General features: G+C 47.0%; 1 protein-coding gene across 4 annotated transcripts in view; it reads right to left on the reverse strand.

Moving 5' to 3' along the window:
* Positions 1-701: 701 nt before the first annotated feature.
* The window catches only part of CNDP1 (carnosine dipeptidase 1), a 32,569-nt gene continuing 15,635 nt past the window's right edge, over positions 702-17,635 (reverse strand). For all 4 annotated transcript variants that reach the window (XM_059138764.1, XM_059138765.1, XM_059138766.1 and 1 more), the window contains 9 exons: positions 16,691-16,853; positions 15,926-16,014; positions 13,581-13,781; positions 12,604-12,688; positions 7,292-7,452; positions 6,110-6,274; positions 4,684-4,825; positions 2,130-2,277; positions 702-1,934 (listed from right to left, as the gene is read on the reverse strand). In XM_059138764.1, coding sequence (XP_058994747.1) covers positions 1,868-1,934; positions 2,130-2,277; positions 4,684-4,825; positions 6,110-6,274; positions 7,292-7,452; positions 12,604-12,688; positions 13,581-13,781; positions 15,926-16,014; positions 16,691-16,853 — 1,221 coding nt within the window. In that variant the 3' untranslated portion in view covers positions 702-1,867. The remainder of the gene's footprint in view (positions 1,935-2,129; positions 2,278-4,683; positions 4,826-6,109; positions 6,275-7,291; positions 7,453-12,603; positions 12,689-13,580; positions 13,782-15,925; positions 16,015-16,690; positions 16,854-17,635) is intronic.

Genomic DNA, 17,635 nt, shown 5'->3' on the forward strand with positions numbered 1-17,635 from the left:
CGTGTGTCACCAGCGAGGCTCTTGCACTGTGCACACACACTCACACGTGCTTCCGGGCTGGCACACTGAGTGCAGTTACATTGCTCAGAACTACTTACAATATATTTTACAAACAGCTTTTGTTAACTCACTAATACGAACACCCTTTTAAGAATATAAATTGGCATCATAAACCTCTTGCAATTAGTTCTTGGGAACTTTGCCAAGTACATCAGGTAGGTCCCACGAAATCCAAAATGTCACATGATGCAACCTACTCTGGCGAGCGTGAACCAAGCTTAATAACAGAATATCCAATACCCATCAATACTCAACAAACAGGAATCGATCTTCCCATGCAGCAGAGGAAAAGTAGATCATTGATGGATACCCCGTAAGACTCCTACCTCCTTTGAGTCCCATTTCTTTTTTAAGATTTTACTTATTTATTAGAGAGAGGATGAGAGCAGGGTGAGGAGCGGAGGAAGCAGGCTCCCCACTGAGCAGGGAGCCCGATGCGGGGCTCGGTCCTAGAACTCCAGGATCATGACCTGAGCTGATGGCAACTGCTTAACTGACTGAGCGACCCGGGCTCCCCTTGAGTCTCATTTCTGAGACAAGACTCAGGGTAAGCTGAATCACAGGCCCTATAGTGCAGCCCTTTTGGATGTGGTCTTGCAAATGTTAAAGCTGACATTCCAAGAATCCACAAAGAGATTAAATGCGTTAGGCTTTGATTTTATTTGTAATCATAAGAGAAACATTTTTAATAAATTCTTAAGTTCTCCATTAATGTGATTTAAATAATGACTTTATAAAGATTGAATTGATTTGTTTACATACACTCGACTGTAGAAAAATTACATTCTGTTTGTTTGTTTACACCATCAAATGCAATCGAGCCCAACAAGATGGTTAACTAAAATGATTACTGAATGCAGCATTCGCTGATGGCTTTAAATTTAGAACCTGTTACTGGTGTTGGGGCTGATTAGATTTGTTCTCTATCTAAATTTGATGCTATTAAAAGCTTTAAGCAATTTAGATGTAGTCACTAAGTAAAATTCCAACAAGGTGAGAGAAATTCTATCAGAATTGATTCTGCGGTGGTGACTTTATATGTGCACAGATGTTGGCAGGGGTGGGGGGGTTTCAGTGATGGGGTAGCAAGAAAGAAAAGGGTGCAGGAGGGGTGGTCAGTTGGCATCAATCCAAGAAAGGTAAAGAGCCTTGGAATAGAAAAAGTACTGATTTTCACACAGGGAATCCCAAATGGCCTAAGGATATGACTATTGCTTGTTTCTGTTTCAGAACTTCCAAGAAGCAGGCAAAATAAATGAAGGGAAAGCAAGAGGTTAATATGGCATCATGCTTTAGTTATTCCTCTACAAACGAACCCACAGGGAAATCCTGGTAGCCAGTGGTGGGACCAAGAGTTTTACTAATAAAAGGAACGTGTGGTAAGAGCAAGGATAATCTACACACTGTGCGGAATGATGATGTATTATGAGCACCTTGGAAGCTAAAAACCCACCGCGGGGATCAGACCCATCAAACTGCCAGGGAGGGTCTAATGAAAGAATTGTCCTTGTGCTCCAGAGAAAGAGTGAGTCCAATCCCGGGGCTTCTGCAGCCGGACTTGGGGAGATGTTGCAGGTAGTGGTGACTTTGGAAAAGTGTCCCGTGGGGACAGTATGCCATTTTCAATGGCTGTGCCTTTCAAATATTTTAGGACTGGTCCAAATGTCCTAAGACATTTTAAATGGGAAGGAAACATTATTTCCTGGACCTGAAGTTCTCTGGATATTTAGATTCTGTTCCTCGCCAGGTGTGTGGGAGAGCGCATCTGTCAGTAGGTCAGATCTAAGCCGGAAGGTTGCCCTCATTATCAATGCAGCTTAGCCAGCTCTAGGAAAAAGGCAGCAAATAATTTGGATCCCTCTATGTAGTTCCACCTAGCAAAGAAGAAATCAAGAGAAACGCTGTTATTTCCATTCAGGTGATGGGGGAAGGCAGTCTACGATGTAAATAGGAAGATTTGGTGATGTGAATTCAATCTCCAGTACGGAGCACATGGGGAGGTGATGATGTGGAGACCCGGGGTTTGTGCAGTGAATGACAGCCCCCCGCCCCCACAGGAATCCACTGACCTGTTGATTTTCTCATTCTGAGCGTGCTCCCCATCATCAACAGCGCCCAGCGGGAGCATCATCACACTCTTCTGGACGGTGTCCTGGAATATTCTGGCAATTGGTATGGTTGACCCGTCCCGAATCATGTCTGGCTCTGTTCCAAACACTGAAGCACAGGGACAGAAGGCATTTGAATGAAATAATGACAAGACTACCCTAGTCATCTTCTCAAATGTAGTGTTTGTTTTATCTTTCCCCTTTTTTTTGTTTATTTAACCATTAAATTTGCTGCCTGGGGTAAGTAAGCTTCTTGATACCATGCAGTTTTTTCTTCTAAAATAGTCAATAGAGTCAAGAAGAAAGCCATGGATGCATTCTTTACCATTTAAAATTCTTTTAAATAAAACTTTTATTTTGGAGTGCAGATTTTACAGAAAAGTTGCAAAAGTAACACAGAAAGAATTCCCATATGTTCCTTACTTTACTCTCCGTGATGTTAATATCTCACGTAACAATCGTACAATTATACAGAACAGGAAGTTAACATTGGAATAATATTATTAACTCCATTCAGACCTTATTTAATTTCACCAATCCTTCCCTTTATCCATTCCAGGATCCAATCCAGAATCCCACATTGCATTTTGTCACTGCTTCTTACTCTCCTCTGGTCTATGACAGTTTTTAATCTCTCCTTGTCTTCCATGACCTTGACCCACTTGAAGAGTACTGATCAATTGTTCTGTAGTGTCCCTTCATTTGGGTTTGTTTGATACTTTCTCATGATTGGAAGAGATCTTGCATTTCTGGCAAGAGCATTAGAATACAATGTACCTACTTTTATGGTTGCTTAGTGAATTAAATTATTTGGAAAGTGGGACTTCTTTGGTTTTGTAACCAGTAGACAAATAAACAGCTTTATTCAATTACCACCTGAGTGTTGCGGTGTTTGTGCTCCACTGTCAAGGTAGCCCATGAAACAGTGTTAATAGACGCCCGAGGGCCTAAGGAGTAATGACTTCAAACCGTCCAGGCCGGAAGATGAGTTGTCAGTGATGGGAGTGGAGACACAAAACGAAATGAAGTCACACAAGGTAGCATGCCATGATGCCCTGTCTTCTGTATCCGCAGAGTACAGTGTGAGTGTGAGTAAAGACGACGTACTTTGTTGGAAGAACTGGTTTTGCACACGATAAACCAAAAGGTACCTTTCCTGCAAGAGTATTTCTGGTCTTCACTGTTGACTTGACATTTCAATCACACCTCCCTCTTCAGCTGGGATTACATTCACCTTCCTAGTATCTTTTCTTCCTCTTTTCTTAACTTCCAAACTTCACTGGTAAAATACTGCTACAGCTGGGAGCAGTAGGAATGATTATGTAGAAAAGTGGGGCTCTAAGTCTTAGGCCTGTCCTCTAATTTTTAATGTCTCTGTCCTTTGTACAGATAACCCTGATAAAGTGTTAGTGCTCCCAGGTGGTCTGGACCTCCAATTCCAGCTCTGCTCTGTTAGGGATGTGCCTAAGGCCTCAGCTGCAATATAGTGCCAGTAGTCCCTAGAACCACGTGCAGGGTTTCCCCACCTGGCTTTTGGGGACACCCTGAAAGTCCCACTGCCTTTCGGAGGGCCCACTATGTTGCAGGCATTGGCAGTGTCCCCGTCCTGCTGCAGAAGCCAAAGAGACTGGATTTTCCTTCACCCCGCCCAGCAGCCAGGGCCCAGATGTGCGTCCTGTGCTCACCAACCACATGATCCTGCCCAGGACATGCAAGCATAGGCAGTCAAAACAGGCACCATCTGAGAAATTCCAAATAAGGCTCTGCTCCCTTCCCTACTTCCAGGGAAGCAGAGCGGCCCTGAAAAGACTACTTGTTCTAGAGTCAGATAGGCCCGAATTGAGTCCCTGTGTTTGATAATTTTATAAAATGAGCATCCGCAAGAAGCCTCTCTGTGGAAATCCCAGGTGGCCTGCCATGGGGCTGTTCGTATCAGAACTGGGCCCCACGGAGAAAGAATCTTAAGTGACTCTGCAGTGAACCCAGCCCAGAGCCCGACGTGGGGCTTGATCCCACAACCCTGAGATTACGACCTGAGCTGAAACCGAGAGTCAGATGCTCAACTGACTGAACCACCCAGGCGCGCCTAGCTCCTTCATTTTTAACCCCAGATTTCCTATTCTTCCATGCAAACGCAGCTATGCCTTTTAAAGGACATTTTTATACGTTGGCCATCATTTCCATAAGTATCAGACACTCACAAGTCCGTCATTTTGTCCCAAATTCAGGCTTCCAGATGTGAACCCAGCTTTGCCACTTCCACCTGGTTGCCCTTCATTCAGTAAATTCTTAAATCTCTTCCAGGCTTACTTAGTAAACTGGGGCAGGCTGTGGGGAGGGGTCGGGGGCAGTGCGTAGGAAGAACCCTGGATGGAGTTGCTGACACTCTACGGAGCCTGTCTGAAAAGGAGGGCCGAACGGAAATTCTGAATGAGCCTGCTTCGTCCACAGCCCCACCAGGCACCACACCCTGGTCCCACTGAAAACTGTCAACTCGAGGTACCGCACGTCTAACCTGTTCTGATGGCTCTTTTTGCTGCAAGATACTGATTATCTTTAATATTTGCGATCCACGGCTGCAGTCCTAGCGTCATAGAAACAGCCATCTGGTTGGAACTGTTTCTTTTGGAGAATATATTTTCAAGATGCTGTTTCACCTAAAAAGGAACATTTTCAGTTATATGAGAAAATTTCAAGTTATTCTCCCTGCAGTGAATAAACAGCGGTCTTTGATCAAGAAACTGAAATCCCAGCCCAACAAATTTGAGGGTCGTGATTTTACCCTCATTCTCGCGGAGGGCTGAGTAAGCGAGCAGGGCCCCGGGACTGAAAGCTTTAGCAGTGAGAGAAACGGGTCTCCCTCCCTTTCTATCTCCAATCCCCTAATATCCTCCAGTTCTCAGCCCTGCGCCCTCCCCATCCTGACCACAGTGACAGACTGCTCATGTTTGGCAGTTATGAAGCACAATGCAAATTCTCCATTTGAACATCCCTCTTCTCAGACTCGTCAGTACCTTAATGACAATTTGGGGAATATTAGGCATTTGTTAATTCTTGAAAGGCGGGGGGGTGATTCCAAACCAAGCTATAAAGGAGCCTTTTGTCAGCCTCCTTCTCTGTGCCCTGGGCTCCATTCCAGTGGCCACTGTGGAAATCCTCCCAAGAAGAACTCCCTACTCTGAAATATCCCTCCCATTCATCCCTTCAACACGCATTTGTTGAATGCCCGTCACGTTGATAGGAACGGTACTAGGTGCCAGGAACACAGCTGTGAGCAAAACCAGGGTGGCAGGGGGGTCCCTGGCGAAATCCATACGTTGTAAGAAAGAGAAACACCACATCCAAAACAGGAGGGGGGAAGGGCAGGAAACAGGGATGGACACAGGGAAGGAGGTTGTTTTAGGATGTAATTAACGCTACAAAGACAGTAAAAGAGGTCACCGGGATATAGAGATGTGGGTGACGTATTCGCGGAGCTCATTATTCAGAGTGTACTTTCTGTTGAACTTGAGGTAAACTGATGATAGTTTGAGAATTTAGACAGAAAACTCCTTCCAGATAACATTTTCATTAAAACGGCTGCCTTCAGACTGTGGACTCCAGACACCAGGGCAAACCAGCTACAGGTCTGAGTGTCTGCAGCCCCATCAGGCCACGGGCAGCGGGCTTCCCCATCTGCGCGTCAGCCAATCTTGCCCTGATGTCAACTATTCAATGCAGAGACACTTCCCATCACTCCAACCGCAAACGATTATTTATCTGACTACTGTAATTGCATATAATTACAGACAGAGATTTTTACCGAACGAAAATTATATTGGTTTCTTGACATTTGTTCCAGTCCCTTTTCTATCGGGGAAAAAATGGAACTTCAGCGCTAACAGCTGAACAGCTCACGGACTCCGGAGTGCGGCTGCAGGAGAACCACGCACATCTGGTACCTGTTTTTCCACCGCAGACGTATCCATGTGAGGGACCAGACGGATTGAAAATTTCCCTATAACTTGGCCAGGGATGACTGTTTTAGCTCCAGGCTCATCAAAAGCACCCTCAATCCCATGGATTGAAAGAGATGGGTACCTCCAGAGGTGCATTAGAATCTCCTCCTGGGGGAAAACAAGATTATTTTCCTACATAAGAGAAGGTTCCGTTAAAACTCTGTTGACCTGTGCCGCCTGTATCACCCGTCTCGGTACATCTCTGACACCGCTCATGACAAGTTAATTATCACCTTCTGTAGCCGTGCCTGGACTGTAGCACAAGTCCTTCCCCTCGGGCCCCGAGTCCCTCTGCCGCCCCCACCTGACCGGGCTGCTCCATGGACGCAGGCCCCTCATCGCCTCAACTCTGAAGTTAATAGATGGCAAAGGGGCTTTCAGAATTTGGGACTTGATTAGAAACTTCTATCCCCAATCACCGTGATGATCAGTTGCACAGAAAAGGCATTCTCTTTTCCAGAAGGCTTCAAAGAACTCAGCATATGTTTGAGCTACTTTTCTTGCCTGCTATGGCCGAGGCAGAGCTGGTCGCAGGGAAGAGATCTATCATTTCTGTTGGACATGATTTTCCCCCTCCTGGCACCCCCCAGAATGAGCATTAGCCACCACATACCGTAGCAGGCACAGGATTTAAAAAGAAGAAGGGGAAAGAAAACATGCAAATTTTCCAGAAATGAATGCTTTGGGCTCTGTTTTTTTTACTACCCCAAGGCAGCCATATAGCAATGTACAGATGAGCCCCAAAGGCTCTTAATTCTGTCTGCTGAAATGAACACTTAGAGGGCTCGGAGCTAGAAAAATCTCAGAGCGTTTTCATCTTTGAGCAGGTAGGAAGCACGGGCAGCCAAAGGCTGGCATGGGATCAAGTCCAAGAAACTGACTTGGAAAATCACTTGGAACTGAGTGATGGCCGCCTGAGGCCAGTGCCAGTCGGACCCCAGAGTAAGTTCTGGCTGCTCTAGACTGAGGGAGGTAAGTGGCCACGAAAGTGAAATTCTTCCTCCAAATGACCACCCACACTCAGTTCTGAGATGCGCAGATTCGCAGCCCATGGTAAATGTGGAATGGGAAAGACGGGCTTTATTACTGGCAGGTCTTCAAAGTAGCCGCCAGTTGTGACCATACCTTGGTGTCAAATAGAAATCTCTTAACCCGGCTACTTCTACGGTATTCTTCTAGGTCCAGATGGATGGCTTTGTACATTTTTCTCTCCTCTTCCGTAAGAGGCGCCACCTGGTCATAGATTCCGGGGATCAGAATGTGACCAGATGAGTCTACAAGACTACCTGCAAAGGTACACAAGGGAAGCAAAGCCAGGAAGAAGTTACGGGGGCGCTGATGTTCTGGGTCCTGAGCAGGACCATGGGTGACTCTCCTGGGGCTGCAGTGGGCCTTGTGACAGGCCCTGGTCCCCTGGCAGAGCTACTGGCACCATCCCCACCTCCGAGGGGGTGGCTGGAGGAAGGAGCTGGTCTCCAGGCAGACTCAGGTTGAGTCAGACTCGTTCCAGTGTCCACCTCGTCAATGGAGAGATGGAAACACACGGGAATCGGCTGGGACTTGCCTGCCTTACAGAAGTTTCAATGACACCTCCTGTGTTATAAATAAGGTTCCTTTCGAACTTTCAGTTGATCCTGAGTTAAAAAGTACTGTATGTTCATTATAAAAACTTCAATGCGTATATATGTGTCTATACAAACATTCCTGAGGAACTGACAATCCTCTTTGCTTCTTGGCTTCTCTCCCCCTGCACACACCATTATATAATAAACACTCACCTTTAATCAAAGCACAATACCCTTGAGGTCTAGCCTATAAGGCTTGCCTCAACCACAAACATCTCCAGAGCGAACACGCAGACGCACTTGTCTGTTCTTTATGAAGAGCTTGGGGATTAACAGGAATGGAGGAAGCGACCATCAGTGACTATCCACAGAGGAAGTCGAGGTGGAAGCTCAGTAAACACTGCCCACGACCTCGAGAACGTGCTTACCAAAGCAGCAAACGGACTATCAGAAATGGTGACAAATGTATTCTGGGCATCTAAATTCACCCTCAGGCCCCCTGGGGCCTTTCATTCAAGGAAAGACACTTCAGAAAAAAAATGCACTCCACATTCTTAATGTGACTATAACTTGACAATGTCAAACTACTGTGAAGCACTGTATTTTCAAATCTTCCTGTCGAGGCCGACAATTACAAAGCAGAGGCTGGAAGGCTCCGGTGGGATTCCCCTCGCGACTGGAGGCCGGCTATGTTCAAGGCATGAGATGAATGCCGGGGACGAGAGGATGTGTGAAGACCCCACTTTCATCAGCAACAGCGTCACCACTCAGCACACAGGCTAAATGACAAGTGTGACCCTCCCTAAACCCAATGGCAGGTGATTTGGCTCTCTGTGTAGACACAACAGAATCCACGGTAAACACCCTACCAGCACCCACAGGGATGGCCGTAGTGTGGGACATATTGGGTGTCCCAGCACTTGAGATGATCCTAGAAGGCAAACCCCAAGCTCAGAGATGTCAAGGCAGCGAAATAAGAAGGGAAGGCTTTGCTGTTTGGTTTTCAGCCATGTCCTCCTTAGTGCCTGCTCCCGGTCCCCGCACACTTCACCCAAAATTCTACAGCCACGTTGGGGTCAGGTCTGCAGCCTACTGTGCGTGGAGCAGCCTCTGGCAGCACTGACTTACAGAATTCCCTGCATTTAGCCCCAAAAAGCGTATAACATAGTAAAAAATGGTACCAGCCCGTTAGTAAAATTCAAGTCAAACAAACGCTGGATGCCAGTGATTGGGACTGCCTGTCGTTGACTTGCAGGCCACCCTCTGTACCCACACCAAAGTCAAAATCAAACATAAAAGCACCACCAATAATACAATCACTAAGTCTTCCCTTAGCTCATGTCCCTAAACTTCCACTGACATGCTCGTAGGCAAGGACAGAGCTGCAAAGAGTAAGCAACAGACCCTGCTCACAATCTGCCTGGAAAGAAGCAGGACAAAGAGACCCTGTGGGACCACAAACAAGCAGCTGCAAAGGGGCACAAACCGCAGGCGCGCAGAGCAGGCCGGGAGCCCGCAAGGGGGGACACACGGGGAAAGCCAAGGCGGCATCACCATTGGGCCCCAGAGATGGTGTGAGACACGCGCCTGGCACAGCCTCGGTGGTGAGAATCAAGGAGTGCTGGAAACAGCCAAGTCGGCCACACTTAAGACCTGCGATGCTCTAGCGGCCAGGATGTTTGGCCTCTGTATCCCGACACTGAACTCTGACGTTCTTCGGATTTTTCCAGCTGGTCTTGCCAGATACTGTCATGGGCAGCGTGGAGGGCATCAAACTAGGGCGGGGTTTGAGCAGCGTGGCCTTTCTACATGCTCACGGCGCTTCTCTAGCACCCCTGGCCCGGCCCCGTCCTGGGTATGGTTTTGAATCACGGATCCTGTTTCCTCAGGACGCGGGGCAGCCTTCCCAGCTATGGTCTTCCCAGCAGACACAGATCCCGAGAGCCGAGGAGGAGCATGTCCTCCGCTCCCTGCCCCTCCGCCCCCCAGCAGAGGTCTGTTTAGGCGCCGCTCAGCTCAGCACAAGGTGTCCTCCGGCAGTGCCCCGGCAGAGCCAGGCAGTGGGAAAACGCCCCACACGGCTGTCCCTGCTTCTGCGATCTACTCTAGCCCCAGTCCCTGCTTCTGCGATCCACTCTAGCCCCAGTTCTACGGCACTGGCTGCGTTCCCGTGCAAACAGGATGTTGCTGAGAGAGTTCTTCTCCCCACCACACCCCTTTTCCCCTAGAAATCCTGATTCTCTGAATTTGAAGTAATTTCTGCAGCCACTAGAGCCTCCTCGGCCAGGAGCCCAGCCGGGAAACACATGGGAGGCAGAGAGGGTTGAGCCTTTGAAAACTGCACTGGGAAGCAAATGTAATCCTTGATCCCCAGGAGTCCGCTTGGATTTTAACATGTTAATACTATGGGGTAGTTGGCTCTAGTAAGAGGGCCCTGCCCCGACTCCCCTGCTGTGACCTTCCCTGCCTTGCGACTTTTAGGAGAGAGCAGGGAATGGGATTATCCACCACAAGAAAGTGTTGGAGCTGAGGGCTCTGTGCAAACTGGGCATCTCCCCCCTGCCATCCCCCGCCCTCCAAACACACCGCAGTCTAAGTCTCTTTGAAGATGGGGGTGAGCCAGTTTCCCTGTGTCCCCCCCCCCATGGGGACTCCTGTGACTTTCACACAGCTAGCACTCAATAAAGCTTTATAATCTATTAGAAATCACAGTTATCAGGGCCATAGAGCTGAGGAACTCAGAAGGCAGAGAGATTGGGAACTTGCACAAGGTCACACAGCAGCAGGGGGTTTCCTCACTAATGTGCAGGGCACCTGTCTGCTACAGGGGGAAGACCTGATGGAACCAGCTCTCCTGGGTCATCGTCCCTAACCAGCAGTGACCCCACAGGAAAGCATGGGAGCCAAGACGCTATTGGGGTCAGCAAGCAAAAGTGCTTGTTATCAGTCTGAAGTTCAACCCTAAGTCCTTCGGTCTTTGTACAACACATATGAAAGCCATGCAGATGATCCAATCCCGAATCACTTCATTATGGACTGATTATTTGATTTGTCTCCAAAAATTAAAGAAAGTGAAACCATATGCTTTTCATTCTGTTCATGTTCCTGATCTGATTTTTCCTTGCAGGGCCATATACCATTTGTAGGACTGAATGGAATTCTATGCCTGGGTGAAATCATATAGTCTAAGAGAATGTCGTGCAATGATCTTGATTGGGAGAGACTGAAATGCACTGTAAAGATCTGATGATGTCGGGGCACCTGGGTGGCTCAGTGGTTTAAGCCTCTGCCTTCGACTCAAGTCATGATCTCAGGGTCCTGGGATCAAGCCCCACATCAAGCCCCACATCGAGCCCCACATCAGGCTCTCTGCTCAGCGGGGAGCCTGTTTCCTCCTCTCTCTCTCTGCCTGCCTCTCTGCCTACTTGTGATTTCTCTCTGTCAAATAAATAAATAATATCTTTTTAAAAAATCTGATAAGCCAATCCTAGGGAAGAAAAAATTAGTTCTGGTAAAACAGAAAATTAATTCTTTCACCCCTCACTACCAAATATTGAGTTGCATGCTATCTGAATTCTTCTGGAAACATTTTAAACACTTTAAAGGAAAATGGATTGTTGTTCCCAGCATGGGAAATATTGTCAAGATTTACATTTTAGGAGAACTAGATGGCCATAAAGAATAGATAGGTGACAGGCAAATAGAGAAAAAGGACAGGTGGACGGTAGAGCGTTGACACCGGAGCCAGACAACACATGAGAGGTAGACATAGAGATTTCATTATTTTCTTCGGGGAATGAAGGGGCAAGAAGCTCAACAATTATAGAGATGGTCCTGAAGACCACCCAGCAGGTGGCCCAGGTGCGCTCATGGTGCCCAATCTGAGACTGCCAAGGCCAAGGGGATGCAAGTGAGTGGCCAGAGGTAAAGCCGTGTCAAATAAAGAGACTTGCTGATCAATCCTCATAGAGGACATGATTTTGGCAGTTTTCCCAAAAGGGGCATGCTGTAATATTTGCATAAAGGAAACCTGCAGGCCAAGGAGACATATCCAAGTATTGTGGAGTCTGAAGAATACCAAATTGTGAACATAAAAGGGCAGCATTCTTGCCAGGATTGCAGAAAGGGGCTCCTCCAAGTGAGGCTCCTGAGGATGAAGCTTCCTTCACCACCGGGATCCAGCCCACATGCAAGCAAGGGCGACAAGATGAATCAAGGCGGTCAGAGAGGGCACATTTGCCCCCCAGCAGAGCACACACGTGCACACAGCTTCCGCCCGGAACTCCAGGCGCTCTACGGGAGGGCATGAGCAGACAGCAACAAGCAAACCGACGGGGGTCGCTGGGCCACTGGAGGCCACAGAACTGGACGCAAGGAGCCAGGTGGTGCCGCTGTCTTTGGCATCATCTCTGGATGCTTCTCCGGACACCCCTCTCAGCTACTGCCCCCGGGTGTGGCCAGATGTGTCACAATACCCAGTAAAAGAAAGGGGGGTGAGCTGAGGAAGAGCTTCCATCAACGAACAACAGTGATGTGGACTTAATAAGCCCAAGGAACATTTAGCCAAAGTGGGGGAAGCTAAGAACATGGTTTTTCTTCTACTCCACCCTTGCCTGAGTCAAACAGAACCATATTCTAGTAGATCCTTGATGCTTATCCTTGATGAAATGAAGGGGTGCCTGGGTGGCTCAGTCAGTTGAGCATCCAACTTGTCGTTTCAGCTAAGGTCATGATCTCAGGGTCATGAGAGAGAGACCTGCGTTGGGCTCCACACTCAGTGGGGGTCTGCTTTTCCCTCCCCCCTGCCTCCACCCTACCCTCTCTCTCAAATAAATAAATAAATCTTTGAAAAAAAATGAAATAAGACATTACCAAGAAGAGCAACCAAATCGGCCATTGGTTCGTTGAGGATACCCCCAAAAGTTCCTGAATGAAAATCTTGATCTCTGCACTTCACCTGGAAGACAGGTAAAAGAGAAGACAGGTGATCACCTCTGTGGTTGCTCTGGGGATAGCTTCCATGTGGCCGAGAACAGCCCCACACGATAGCCCTCAGGACTCAGGTGGCCGCCTCCCAGTCACATGACTTAGAGCATCTACCCCTGCCTTGTCTTCATTTCTCATTCTTTCCTGAACCCCCGAAACGGATTTCAGTCCTCAGTTGTTCGTCTCACACAGCTCTGTCTGGGGCCAGCAGCCCCTTCTCCAGGCGGCTGAAGTCTACGTATTCTGCCCATCTATCTCTCACCCCATCTTCTCCTTATTCTTTTCTTGCAGTTCTATTAGTGTCTCCACTAGTGACTTTCTCCCTGCCTCCCATTCTGGAGCTCGGTCCATGGCTCATAAAAAATGAATGGTTCACCATGGAAAGACTTTCTGGTTCTAAATTGCTGTTAGGATGAATAGAAAAGCTAAAGGAAACTGAACTGGATATCGTACTTGGGGATCACAACCACCCAGGACCCACTTTACAGGTAAAGAAACTGAGGTGGTGAGGTCAAGTGTCCGCACGAGGCTGTGCACCATGGGAGTCAGATTCCCATGCAGCCCAGCCATGACAGTGCCCCCTCCTTCTTCCCTGACCACACAAGCACATGGGGGTCCTGCATGGACCTGTCACGACAGACCCTGATCAGGCAGTCAGACTCACAAACCCCTGTATCCTCTCCCTCCAGAAAAATGCACACAGCATGGCCACTCCGGTTGGGAGACTTCCTGAATCCCCCAGTCCCTAGACTTCTGGGACCCCCAGGCCATGCCTCCAGCTCAGAACTCTGCTCTCCCAAGAGCTTTCTCTCTTCCCCCCAAGATCCCAGGACAGACTCCTCCCTCCACACCACTGCAAATACCTCTACCCTGAAGTAGCTGTTCCCTCGCGTGCCGTAGGTGAGAGCCGGCTTCCTCCGGCTGAGCCACAGGTTATCTGAAATGACGATGCAGTCGACACCGGAGAAGAACTGGTCCTTCTCCTTTCTGACCAGCTCCTCCAGCCCCACAGAGCCCGCTTCCTCCATCCCTTCAATGACGAATTTGATATTCACAGGGACATCCTGAATCCAATAAACAACAGAATAAACCATTCAGGCAAAAAAATCACAAGACTTGCCCATTCATCTTTTCAGATCCAGAATTTGTTTGCATGTGACATAAACTCATGAATTACTACATACATTCAGTGTATGGGTTGTTCATACTCCCATCAGCTCCGTTCACAACAAAGGAGTTGTAACCAAGACAGTGAAGGGGAATATAATGGAAGACCAATGTATATGGCCTCCAGCATGACCCTGATGAGTTCAGCATGAACCCTAAAGGATGATTCAGGGAAGAAATTCCTGCAGGAGAAGCAACACCCTCGCTGTGGAGCTCTGCTAGGCCCCCACAGAGACACGCTTTCTTCCTTCTACCCAAAAGGAACCTTTCAAGAAAGGTTACTAGATTACAAAGCTCTTTTCCATCCTCATAATTCTGAGCATGATAAATGAGAACTCTTTCCTTTGAAAGACTGTCTAATGTTTAAGCCTCAGGATAATTTTTATTTCAAGTATCTGTTATTTTTCAGTTCTGAGTTCAATCTGCCTTTTAAGTTATTCAAAGGCTTTGATCTTGCAGCAAAATGGAACTTGAGTTTTTCTCTAGTTAATATTAGGGCACAGAATAGCTCCTTTAAAATTTTTACAATGTGCTTTCCCCCATTTGGTTTTGATCTTTTTGTATCTTTATAATTTATAACTTCATATCTTTGAGAGCCACATGAAGAAGAGAGGTCAAAGTCTTTTCCTGGAGCATAAAACACACACAGGAGAACTTTAGAAGTAATTCCATACAGATAAATGATGGCACAAACATACTAATTAGTGAGTGGGATTGACTCACCAAAGATTAACAAAGGCAGGACGAGTGGAGGATTATGTATTAGAAAGTAAGTGACCTTCGGTCATTCAGTTGGTTAAGGGCATTTTGGGATAATGATTTGTTCAAATGTATCCCTTGCATAGATTTATTTCTATGTGTCTTAAGAAGTGAAACTAAAGTTCTGAATTATTAATATTTGAAAGCTCTTTATTAACATTTAACTAGAAAACAATTGCTGAGAAGTAGTTGGATAGCTTAAGAATTTTCTGGCAAAACATGATTAATAATATACAAGCCAGAAACCACAATGTGTTGGGGGAGGGGGACAGGCCAGCTGCCAGGCCTGGGTTTTGGTGTCTGCTCTGTCACTGACACACAAGGGCCCTAGGACAAGCCATCTCACCCCTTGGCCACTCAAATCCTTACCTATGCAATGTGGGTATTAATAGTTGTCTGACTTTAGTAAAACGATCCAGTGATGAGAGGGCCTTCAAGTGCTCAGTAAGCGACACAGAGGATGGGAGGGTGGAAGAATGGGGGGCACGAGAAAAGAAGAAACCCCCCTCCATAAAGGACCTCACCCTCACAGGCACCAGGTTCCTCTGTGTGTGATCTCATCGACTCCACTCCAGATTCCTGAAGCAGAAATAACGATTCCTACTTCACAGATTAGGTCAGTGAGGCTCAGAGAGATCAGCTGATTCATCCAAAGGCAGTGAACATTTCTTATGTTTTGTTTGTGATTATGTAGGTTTCAGAGGGGACAGTTAAAAGCAAAGTAGATTTTGGCCTTTATACAGGAAGTTTCTTATAAATATTGCTTTCTCCCTTGGGAGAAAGGGAAGGAGGAGGGGACAGAGGAGGCAGGAAGTTGTCATCATCTTCGTGGTTGTCATCATCGTCATCGCCATCACCTTGTCATCATCATCATCGTCATTGTCATCGTCACTGTTGTCAACCTCATCATCCCAGTCATCATTGTTATCATTGTCCTCATCATCCCTGGCATCGTAACCATCATCGTCATCACTTGTGATTCTACTCATTGTCATTGTCACCATGGTCATCATCGTCCTCATTGTTGTTGTTATCACTGTCATTGCCATGCCCTTCATTGTCACCATCATCGATATCAATACCGATATCGTCATCGTTCTAGTCGTCACTGTTGTCACTGTCTTCATTGCAGTCATCCTCGTCATCGTCATCACCTTCATTATCATCGTGGCCACCACCATCATCATCACATTCATTAGCAACATCATTGTCGTCATCAACACCATTGTCCTCATCGTCACCATGGTCGACATCATCCCTTCCCAAACACCTGGTCACCTACTTCCTCCAGGGATCTGAAGGTGCTCACGGCATTAATCCACGCTAAAACAGGCCCTTTGTTGTCTGTTGCTCCTCGTCCGTAAAGTTTTCCTTTAAAAATGAGGGACGAGTGTTTAGAAAAGCAAGTTGAGTGAGTTAAAAACAAGGGTAGCTTTATGGGTAATCATTTCAACAGTGCTTTCCATTTTCCCAGGCACAGATCTTGCTCCGAGGCCACAAAGTCTGATTCCTGATGTACAAACAGTATGGTCATTAGCTCATCAGATAATATAAACTAATTTGAAATATACAGGTCCCTTTGGCCTCAGTAGGAATTAGCTATGTCATCCAAGTTCACTGAAAAGGACCTGAGGATTTGTTGCACAATGTCATGGAACATAGTCTCTCATTTCAAGATTTTATAATTAGTAGAAGAATGAGAAAAGGGTATGTGTGTATCTCCATTAACCTTTTTTCTTCTTTTCTTTAAAGAACATAATTACACTTAGTATTTTAAAAAGGAAAATGTGTGACCTGGACAACTTTTTCCTCCCAAGAACTCCCATGTTGGGAGTTAATTTGCCCAGGGGCACACGTCGTGGGTACATAACTCATAGTTTCTTTCACAAATGAGAAAAAAGCCAGCCTCATTGGACAGCTAGCAGACTATGAGACTGGTAGCATCTTGTCCATTCTTAACAAGAACAGGGAAGGCCTGGAGCTGGGGACAGGAATCACATCTATGATTCCTAAGCCACAAAGAACCCAGTACCGATGCGTCACTTACCATCCACTTCCGTCAGCGTGTAAGGATCTGTGAGCCACCCGTCTTCCTTTCTAGCAGGCTGTACGTCCAAGTGGCCATAGAAGCACACAGTGGGTTTCTTCGGATCATTCCCCAGCTCGGCCAGGATGATGGGAGGTATCGGGAGAGTCTGACCATTAGGCAGCTGGAAACACATACACACACACACACACACACACATACAGATCACATTAAAAAAAATAATAATGTTTAGTTCGCCCAGAAAATCCAGATGTGACATTAGGAGTCCTGTTTCTATCCCTGGGTTTTTTGTAGAGCCCACAAAGTTTCTCTACTCCTCACTTTATCTGCCTCTAAAATGGGTACCATGGGGCACTTAGTTAAAACACACAAGATAATTAAAATTAAAGTGCTTCCTTGGTGCACAGGGGCAAACAGTAAACTTAATCAAATAAGCTCTCCAATATGAACTCAGACTCAAATGGCTTAAATTAGGTGGACGTGGTCCTTGAAAACACACACCATTTGGAGACACACCCGGGCTGAGGCAGGCAGCACCGGCGCCTACATTAAGGATCGCCATTTGCCCCTGGGACACAGTCATAAGCAGTGACTCTGATCAAAGACTGGAGCCTTTGAGAAAGTGCACCTGAAAGTAAGGGAAAGGGCAGTTTGGGAGAACGGGGCCACATGTGAAGGGGGTGAGGAGTGCAGGGAGGGGCCTTCCCAAAATAAGCTGGCCTTTGCTCACCCAGTCCACTTGCTCTGCCCCGCCCCCCAGTCCTGACATGATGAGAAATCAGTGATACCGACTCATCTGGGACCAGATGTCATTTTTTACCCTTATTGGGGATGGAGATTATGGGAACATTTTTGAGGAGGATCAGATCGGAGTGAATCGCAGTCTTCCAACACCCAAGGGCAGGCCTGGCCAATGCCCGTGAGAGTGGCAGCTCGTAGAGAGGA

This window comes from Mustela lutreola, chromosome 11 (assembly GCF_030435805.1).
Source record: "Mustela lutreola isolate mMusLut2 chromosome 11, mMusLut2.pri, whole genome shotgun sequence".
In the NCBI taxonomy this organism is placed as follows: domain Eukaryota; kingdom Metazoa; phylum Chordata; class Mammalia; order Carnivora; family Mustelidae; genus Mustela; species Mustela lutreola.